General features: G+C 35.5%; 1 protein-coding gene across 1 annotated transcript in view; it reads left to right on the top strand.

Annotated features, from left to right (window-relative positions):
• Nucleotides 1–235: 235 nt before the first annotated feature.
• The window catches only part of FBXL2 (F-box and leucine rich repeat protein 2), a 48,519-nt gene continuing 38,012 nt past the window's right edge, over nucleotides 236–10,742 (top strand). Inside the window, exons 1-2 of the mRNA XM_085304378.1 lie at nucleotides 236–244; nucleotides 434–495. Of these exons, the coding sequence (XP_085160504.1) occupies nucleotides 236–244; nucleotides 434–495 (71 nt within the window). The remainder of the gene's footprint in view (nucleotides 245–433; nucleotides 496–10,742) is intronic.

Genomic DNA, 10,742 nt, shown 5'->3' with positions numbered 1-10,742 from the left:
TGAGTAACTGGAAAATACCCCATTTCTGTTTTCTGTAATGGAACAGTTTTCGAACTGTGAAACTAGTATATGCATGTGTATCTTGCTTTTACTAGAATTCTCGCTGCTACATAAAATACTTCTTTAAAGCATATAAGCATGGCTTCTGATTGTTTGTTTACTGAATATAAAGTTGCTCCAAAAATATTGTGCAGTTGAATCTTAGCATTAGGAAAAAGCAGGTGTATGTATGGGTATGGCTGTTGTGCGTATTGGAATCACCTTATAAGATTACGAAATAACCTATTAAAAAGTAGGCATTACTAGTAATGAAAAAGAATTAAACACCTAAAGAAAAGGTGAAAAGACTCTCTAAAAGCTGGTTTTTTTGGTATATTGAACTGTTTGTTGAGATATCTGTGCTTTTAAATGATTTTTTTTCTTCTGTTTCCAGGTTTTCTCAAATAATGATGAAGCCCTTATTAACAAAAAATTACCCAAAGAACTTCTGTTAAGGTAATCTACATAATGGATGAAGGAATTAAAATCTAAGGATCATATATTGATTGTGGGATTTACAGAGCATAAAGTACTGCTCATTCTTTCTTAAATCTGTCTTGTAATAAATAGAAACATACTGGTTTTATTCCTGGAATTCTTGAATATGTTTTCTTCTGGTTAGCCTTGATTTGTTTTAATGTGTTGAAAATGTACTATACTGTGGAAGATGTGTTTTAATAATAATCTTTCTCACATACCAGAAAAAGCGTTGAAATAAGATGTCCAGGAAACTTTGGTGTATAGAATACTCAACTAAACTGTTCTCCACATCATGCAAAGTTGTGTCTATCTGAATAGCTTATTATCCTTTCTGTAATGTAATACCCCATAATGCATATTCGCACTCTTCTTGTTATGAGCTCTGCTTTAACAAAATAAAATATGAATAAAACTTAAAAGCTTTTGAAAAGTCACTACACTGAAAAAAACTACCTGTTACTGTCAGTCTATATTACACAGGTTAGAAGCAATGGAGCGTTTTCCTTACTTTAGTCATTCAGCTAGCCAGCAGTCTCACCAGCTTGGTGGAGTGTCAGTAGATTATTTGTGCAGAAGTTAGCTGAAATGCAAGATCAAGAAGCTTAGCCTTTGGTTAAAACACTGATGGATGTCTTCATATTCTCATCCTGTTGATTGTTGAAAGTTGACTTTAAGCAAAGCGTAAACTCCCATAACATGGGAATACTGCTCGACTGTATGTAACCTCTTGTCTTCAGACCTAAAACTGAACTAGCACAGTGTATCTTCCGTAGGTACCCATAGTTTCTATTGCAGCCCATTCGTCATGCAAAAAAATATGTTCACACAGGTTGCTGCAGTTACAGTTTTTAACGATGGTGTTGTTAAAACTGAGCTCATAATTTTTCTTCATATAGTGAAGAGCTGTTTAGCTGTTAGCTAGCATATCATTTCTTCATGTCTGATGTGAAAGGGAGAATGTCTGAAGTGAGTGTTTTGCTATTTTGCATCTGAAGAAAGCGTTCGTAAAATGTTATGACTTCTTCTAGTGTCAGCGCTATAACACTGCTGTCGTGATGATTAAGGTCGATTGTTAAAGGGTTTGAATTTTATATTTTAATTTTTCTTAAGAAATATTCACTTCATGTCATGAAAATGTTATAAATTAGATTTCTAGAGCTGTTTAGAACATCATATAGATCTTAAATTCCTAAATTTTTGTATATGTGCTAGTTATATATGAATAGCATCTATAAAATAATATATTGACATTTACTAAGAGAATGGCTAAATCTGACCTCTAGGTGCCTGCTTCTTGAATGGGAATTCCAACGCCACATTTGGTGTGCAGATTATTTAAAAAGTACAGGGGGGTGGCTTGTTTCTTTCATTGAACAGTATGTTTATTTCATCATACTCTACTATACAGGCTGTTTAGAAGAACTCCACAGGAAAAAAAGTRTGTGCAAGTAGATGGAGAATAATAGTGACTTAGCTGTGAGCTCTTATATTCAGGACAATTTCTTCCAAAATAGCTTTGTAGGATGTATGGTCTCCGCTTGGATTTGAGCTATTGAGGGCGTGGTACAGCAAGACACTGCCTCTAGAGTAGCTATTGTGGTAGTATATGGAGAAGTCTTTTTCTTAGTTTTAAGAGCTGCCTAATGCTGGAACAAAACAATAAAATAGCCCAGGCCAACCATATACAGAACTGATTGAGGCAATTTTCTGTTTTTTACACATGTATGTCCTCTCTTGGGATGTCACAGTGACCAACCAAGTAACATTGTTGCTGCAGCCAGAAGAGCTGGGGATCTGAGAAAGTGACTTGAGGCAGTTTGCTCTCTCAGTAAAGGTAGGCTGAGCTCGGCTCTAGGGAAGACGGAAAATAAGAGGTGACCTGAAGTCCTACCATATCTCTACTTAGGTACTGCTCAGGATGGAGATTTGGGGCCTGCTTCCTCAGATACAGTTGACAGGCTAATTCTTTTTCATTTATAATGTTYCTGGAGAAGGTGGATATGACAGTACATACTCATTAATGGGGTAATCTCATGCTGTATGATGAGACTTGGCGATCTTCTGCCCACAGCCAGAGAGAAATAAAGGTTGCATTTTCCCAGCATTCACAGTATTGTGCTGATCCTCAGGGTAATAACAGGGCTTTGGAATGAAGCAGAAGGAGATAAATAGGAAAGACATTCTGTAAACTTTCTGCTGAAATACTGCAAAGCCAAGTTCAGATGGCCAGAGATTGAGCATGTAAGAGGAAGTGTAATAATGGGGCATAGTTCTAGGCTCTAATCTTGCAGAGTGCTAAAGTGCCTGGGGAAATTTAGGGGTACAAAGTGGATAGCTAAAGGATTATCAATGAGAATTTGTGATTTACGCTCTGACCATAAATGCTTTTGTAACCCTGAGCATGCATGTCTTTTAAAACCTAAAACACAGTTTGTGCTTGTGCTACAACATGGTTTAAAATTATCTTATGGTATTATTATGCCAAAAGAGATTCAGTGCTGCTGTGCTGAGTATAATTAATATCCTAATTATTTTTGCTATGTTAACTATGTAGTCTATACTTTAATTAAAAAGAATAAATCCGTTGCCGTGGGAACGCTTTTTCTCACAGGGCAGGAACTAAATAGTACATGCTGTTTAAAATATCAAATGCACTTACTTTGTTTCCTCCTTATATGAGATACATATGAATATCCTTGGAAACCACTACAGCTTTTTTTTWAAAAGTTTAAATTTGATGCATGGAACAAGAGTGCCTAATACCATGTTGTTACAAATATCTGGAAATTGAATGTAAACACAAAATCTTTTATGGCAAGAATCAGTGTTGTACTTATTTGCATCAAATATTTAAATTTACGTAGTTTGACTATAACAAGCTGTCCAGTTTTTCTCATTAGGATTAAGAAGCCTATTTCTGATAGCAAACTTTGGAAATACTGCTCCTTTTAAAAACTTGCTTGTTTATTGTTATAGTTGTATGCTCTGAAGTTAAACACGTCTGGTCTTATACTGCTGTCCTTATCCTTTCCCATTACCTTATTCCCCAATTAATATTATTTATCTAACATCTAAAATTAGATTACAAGCTCCTCATGGTTCTTCCATATTTCTTCAGACTGTCTACTGCACTTCTGAGTAAACGACTGAAACCTTCAGCCTCTCAGATGAGGAAAAGTTCATTTGGAAGTACCAAACCAAAGAGATCACTTCTTCCTTCTTAAGGAGACCAGATAATTGGGCAAAGGAAGAAGATAGTTAAAAAAAAAAAAAAAAAAAAAAAAAAAAACAAAAAAAACCCCACCACACTAGTTTGGATAGACCTGTCATGATTTGAAGTAGGTAGGAGAATAGTTTGAGTGGAGAAAGGGAGGCCGTTCATTTATAGCTTTTCTGGTTAATGGGTGTTAATTTTTATTTGTCATATTGGGATCCATTTTTTTCTCTGAAGAAAATAGATTCTTCTAAAACTTTTGATTGTTTTGTAGCATTGTTCAAGGCAAAAGAAAGATGACCACTCCTTTTGGCTGCTGTCGTGCTATTAGTTTGCCTGTTGGCAAAGACCACTAGACCCTTTACTGTTATGTATTATGACTAGTGAAAAGTTGAATGAATGCTCAATTGTATAATGTTTTAGTAAGAATGCCATAGAGGTATTTTACAACTTGTAGTTTGAGCAATGTCTTCAGACAGTTGTAGCTTTACTTTTTCTTGGTCTGTGTATTTATGGAAAAGCGTCATTTGATTATGTAGTGCATTAGTTGCAGATTTGCATTGGACTATAAAGCTAATAAATCTTTATCTATCACAAAAGGATTAGAATTAAAGTTTGAGATGGACTACTGCAGTTTTAACAGTAGTGACTTTTATGGTAAGATGTCACAGCCTTCAAGAAGAGCTACTCTTAATTTTTTTAATTAACTAAATTGCCAGATTCTCTAAAAGAGCTAATAAATCATGTATAGTCCTAAAGAATTATGATGAAGTTGTCAGTGCTATTTCCTTYGATAAAGATTAAAACATTTAATCACTTTTTAGAAGCTTTATCTTGTCCATGTGGTTCATTCTAATTACKTGCTTTGTTGGGTTTCTGATCACATCCCTGGAGCTGAAGACCGCWGGAAGTATGTTGGCAACGCCACAGGAATGGATCTAGATTTGATGTTATGCTGTTATCAGTCCTATTATTCTTACTTGCTTCCTGTCAATGTCAGGTTCCATACTTCTAGCTAACCAATATATTCTTATTATCTTTCTCTAGAGGATTTTTCCGTAGAGAGAAGTCAGTGTGATCTTGCAGTGCTGTAGCTGCTCCGCACTAATTCCTTGCATCAATGTTTTTCTGGCATCCTGAGTAGGAGAGCTTGTTTTGCTTTATGAAAGTTACTTGCACAAGGCACTATTAGACTTCCCTTTGCAGAAACCGTATTTGTTTATACATACTTAAAGGGAGCAAGTTTTACCTTCATAAGCAGCTTCTGAATAATTAATAAGGTTCACAGTCTGTAGGAATACAGATGATACAGTTGTATCAATTTAGCTACACTTGCAATTGCTTGAAGTCCTACAGAGAAGTTTGTCAAAGAGATGCAAAACCTGCTCGATATCAAAATTAAAAAGATTGTGTGCGCAGTATGAGACTTGAAAGTTTTCCTGAGATTGTCAAACACTAAACAGCAGTCTTTGATACTCAGGTCAAAATGTTGCCCTGTTTAATTATCCAAATCAGCTGAAGTGAGGAAAACAAGGTAGCATAACTGATTGTCATGTTTGAGATAAAAATAGATTTTTTCCTTCAAAATGCATGTATTGTTTGTCTGCTTACTGAAATTCTTGCCAATTTTAGATCAGTTCCAAACGTAAATTTGTGTTTTTTCAGTTCTTTATCTCATCAGTTTGTTCCCTCTACACATTTTCTGAAATCTTTGTATCAAGTTCTAAACATCTGCAGATAAATATATTGTTACCAATTAAGTTTGACTTTTTGAAACTGGGAAGGGTAGCTGCCATCCTATATTCAGTATGGTTTAGTGATTTGGTTTTGTTCACAAGTGCAAGACTAAGCTTAAATCTGAATGTTTTGGGCAGAGGTTTTTCATATATTCCTTTAAAAAATATGTGTGAGTGGGAAACTATAAGAACATAAGTAGAAAATTGCACACTAGTACTATTGGACACTGTTCATGCAGAAGAAATAGGTATTTCTGTTGAGGTGCTGAAAATAATTTAGGATTTGTTAAAAAGAAATACAGAAATACTCTTTAATGTCTCTCCTCAAACAATTGGGACCTTCTTAATTAAATGGAGTACTTCAGCATTACCTGATTTAATTACCAGTATCATCTCTCAGTAACAAGATGTTTGTGACAAGGGCTTAATCATACTGGGGCAAACAAAGTAAATAACAAACATTTGAAGCATGAGTAACAGCTAAAAGGGATGTAACAATGGCTTGCAGAACTCTCAGATTCATATATTGCCACTTGTTTTGTTTCTTTTATGTGCTATTAAACTTCTCTTTAGAGTCTGTACTTTAACTGATCAAGGCCTAATTGCATTTAGAGCTTTATTCACTTTGAAACAGGAGCCTCATTTAAAGTCAGTCTCTTGTTTAACAAATTATTAAAGCCAAGTGTTCAGAAGTCTTTGTGATATAAAGAAATCAGGCTGTTTATTTGGAGCTATTCTGGGAGGGAGGGGGTAAGGAAGAGAATGTTGTTCTTCCTAGTCTCCCACATCAAAAGTGCCATCAAAACATAGAGGCAGTTTAAAAGAATATTCTTACCTTAGTACCTCTCCATACCAAAAAAAACCCCATTATTTTCATTTTGTTAAATATTGGCTCTAGAGAGTTTAAATAACAATCCCAGACATTTATAGTGTGTATTTTTCCTGTGTGAAACTCCTGAGGTACTTTACAGTGGAAGTGAGCTTCCTTATGTATATCTTACTGGTGCAGAAACAGGCATCAGGAGGAGAAATGTTTTGTTTGAGGTCATCTTCCAGGGCAGCAGCAGGGCCTACAAGTTGGATCAAGTCTACCAAACCTATGCAATGACTAAACAAGGTTTCTCTGATTTTTATAGCTGCAGAGATCACAGTTTCTGAAGCATCCCTAGGCTGCATACCACCAGAGCATCATGTAATTTTCCACATTTGTGCCAAGCCACTAGTGTGCAGGGTGGGTATATTTGATGATTTGGGCTGGTTTTGCCCAAATAATGTACTCCTCTCTTTAATGGGAAGAGGTAGACAGTGGAATAGTTGAAATGGCCAGGAAGTTGGATTGGGACTATGGACTGCGAATTAAACCTCTCTGAAGTAATCATTAAGCTAACTACTTTATGTCACCAAATTTGTAATTCTTTGTACAAAAAATTGTAGAATAGTTGATCCTGGAAGAGATTTCTGGAGAGTCTGGAAGAGATTTCTGGAGATCATCTAGTCCCCTGCTAAAACACAGTCAGTTAGGGGAGGTTGCTCAGGACCTTGTCCATTTGAGTTTTGACTGTCTCTAAGGATGAAGGCTCCACAACCTCTCTGTGCAACTTGTTCCAGTGTTTGATGGCCCTTATTGTTAAAATAATGTATATAAAAATATGTATATGTAAATGTATCTATGTGTGTGTGTATACATAAATATGTATATGTAAAAATAAAAAGTGGAATTTCCTGTATTTCAGTTGGTGCTCTTTGCCTCTCACCCTGTCGTTGGGTACCACTGAGAAGTCTAGCTCCACCTTCTTTACTACCTCCCGTTATTACACATTGAGAAAATTTGCAGCCACCTCCCTAGCCTTCTCTTCTGAGGCTAAACAATCCTTACTCTCTCTGTCACTTGTAATAGGGCAAATGCTTCAATACCTTAATTATCTTTGTTGCTCTTTGCTCCAGTATGTCGATGTCTTTCTGGTACTGGGGAGCCCAGCACTGGACCCAGTCCCAAGTGTACCCTCACCAGTGCTGAGCTGAAGGGGTGCCAGTGCTGTCCCTCTAATGCAGCCCAGGGACACCACTGGCATTCTTTGCTGCAGGGGCACGTTGCTGACTCATGTCCAACTTGTTGTCCACCAGAACCCCCAGGTCCTTTGCTGCAAAACTGCTTTTTCAGCCTGTTTGAGTCCACAAGGTTATTCCTCCCAAAGAAAAAAAAAATCTCTGTTCTAGATAAGAGAGTCTGTAGCTAAAACTTCAACAAAAATCTTGCTTTTGAAATGTAAAGAGTTATATGAGCTGCAGCATGCAGGATTGTAGAAATTACAGAACACGATTGCTTATATGACACACAAATTATTAGACTGGACAGCACATGGAACTTTTAAACTTGYGAATCTGGATCCTCTTCCTCTACAAATATTCCAATTTAAGAATTCATTAGGAAGGCATGATAATGTGTGGGTTTGCTCTTGCATGCTTTTTTTTTTTTTTTAATTTTTTTTAGTTTTTAGAAACTTAACTTAGGTTTCTTCCCTTTCGTATTGCCAGTCCTTTACAGCTTCACTTCTAGCACAGGACTTGCTTGGTATTTGATTTGAAAGTAGTAGTCAACCTTTAATGAATATTGTCATGGAAAGGGGGAAAAGACTTTTTTAAAAAACAAAATAAAAAGAAGAAACTCCCAGCACAGAAAGAATTCTGTGACATTCTGATTTTGCCTTCCCTTTTGGAAGAACCGCAGTAAAATTCCTAACTAGTATTACCAGGGACTTAATGATATTAAATATTATTTAATCTTTTCCAATAACAATTGTTATGTTTTTTCCCTTGAGATTCTTGTTTTGCTGTTGGATGAACTAGGAAAACTAGAGGTGATTGCTCTAAATTGTTAGGTCTCCAACTGTTTTCAGTGAAACAGGGCTAAGTGAGGATGTTAAAATTGATTCTAGTATATAACTGACCTTTGGGAAACATTAGGTAAGATCTATTTCATGATTTGAGCTTTTCCTGAACACTTACATGCTTTATGTTTGAGGGTTTTTTTGTAATCTTTTAGAAGTTGAGTTAAATACGAACTTCTAAGTTGCATTACCTGTCCATAATATCGTAAATATAAATTAAAGATGAAACAGAAATGCCTTCCTGTTCTATCTTCTGTATTTCGTTTTCAGACTAAAGGTACCCTATGATTTGCATAATATAGTTATATTCATTACCKTTATAATTGACCCGATACAGAGAATTACCACATAATCTGGTTGCTGTATTCTGTGTATCTGCTGAAAAATTGAACTGAACTATTCTTGAATTTATCATTGGGGATTTACTTCATATGCTAAAAGCATTAGTTACTGTACGTGTTGCAGTTGTCCTGCATATGGTCATGCTTTACAAATAGGTATATATATTTTTTTTAGAAGAGTGATATGATCTGCTTGTCTTGTGAGTAATGTCATGTATAGGCCATAAAAAAAAATCTGATGTCATATACCTATAAAATGAATCCAGCAGAGTTGAGATATGTGTAGAAAAAGCTGACTTCTGTTTCAGCTGAAGACGGATTAGCTAGGCATCCCGTAGACAGCCTTTTCTTTTGTGTTAACATTTGTGTCAGTATTGCGTAGCAAATAATTATCTTGGCAAAAGAAAAGGAGGTTTGGCTTGTGAATAAGTGGGATTTCGATGCCATATTTGTTATTGAAAGATTGACTGCTTAGATATACTGAGAAAGGCATCATAGCCTTAGTAGTTAAGAAATGATTGTGGAAAGCTTTGGATTGTCACACCAAGGCAGCGTTTAGTTTAAGTGCTTTAGTTCATAAGTAGCTCAAACTAGTAAAAAGAGATTTGTTTTAACAATTGAGCTGAAAGGTCAAGAATTAGATGATCTGACTGATAGGTAGTTTGTGTAGAAACCAATGCTTGTCTGCRTTTTATGATTGTGTGCTACTGAAGACAAAACCTTACGGAAGTGAACCTAAAACAAATAATTTCTTTTACTTCAAAATCATTCAACTAGTTCAATTTTTAATATGCCTCACCATTTAGATTTCCAAGACAGGTATTATTGAATGGGATGTTACTGGAATCTGCTGATGGAACAGGTCCCTAACCACAAAGTTGCTGAAGGTTAGAAGAAAAAGAAGATAACATTCAGTACTTGCTCTAGTGTTGTTAATTTATCCATATAGATAAAAAATTTTGCATTCAGAATTTTATTCTCTACTTATTAGAACTATTAATTATTCTATTTATCTGTAACTTTTCTAGCCTGCGTGTTTTTACTGTAGTGTTTGTACATACTGCTTGCTTACAGTTACAAATGTGATGCCTAGTACTTCAGTAGGGTCTTTATTGAAATAGGGGAATAAGTGAGGGGAGAAACGTTCTACATAACACAGATTATTGCAATTCCTTTTTATGTATTGAATATGTCACTTTAGGAGAAAGATAAGACAATTTCTGTGATGATTGTGAGACTTTGTAACTGTGTGCATTCAAACAGAGTTAGTAGTGAGCTCTGAGACTGATAGGTGCTCTTTTCCATCATTGCTTGTTAGGGATTATGCCTGGGCATTATTCCAGAACAGTTCTGAGAAAAGCCCATTAAAAAAGGAAAATCAAATTTGTGAGAGCTGTACTTTGTCTGTCTGGGATACTTTTTCACATGTGAAGGCATTACTCTTTCATATTGCATTTGTATTCTAACAGCATGCAACGGACTTTGATTAGAAAGGGAATAGTTTACTATGCTAGGAATTGTGCAGATCAATAATGAAGTCCCATTTTTAAGAAGTTCACAGTCTAAAATGGGGAAGACCTGAAGAATTTGTTGTATGTTCTTTTCGTTAAAGCTGGAAGGTATGGTAAGGTTGAAAAGATTCTTTGAGAAGGTACTCTAGATTCTTCAGTTAGGCATTTCTTATCTTTACTATTTTGATTTTCATTTTGATACAGCTTGTTACCATTTGTTGAGTGCAAAAGTACTGAAAACTTAAGACTTGAAAAATAAATGTGCTGAAATAGAATTCCATTCTCAGATCAGTCATTAAAAAAAGACGACTTATATTGCTTAAACTTTATAGAAATCATTAGGCCTTTCTATCATGTCGGAAAGATTGAGTTTGTTAGGCCAAAAACTAACAAGTTCTTATGCATGTATGTGCATGTTTGTGTGTTTATACAGTACTATATCAGAATACTTAAAATGAGTAATTGCTAGGTCAKTACAGTAACAGCTCACTCTTTATGTGATCAAACTGGGGAGAGCCTTTGAAAGGTGAGAG

Source organism: Rhea americana, unplaced genomic scaffold (assembly GCF_003343005.1).
Source record: "Rhea americana isolate MKP2758 unplaced genomic scaffold, rheAme1 scaffold_100, whole genome shotgun sequence".
NCBI lineage: Eukaryota > Metazoa > Chordata > Aves > Rheiformes > Rheidae > Rhea > Rhea americana.
This window is presented reverse-complemented; position numbering and strand designations above follow the sequence as displayed.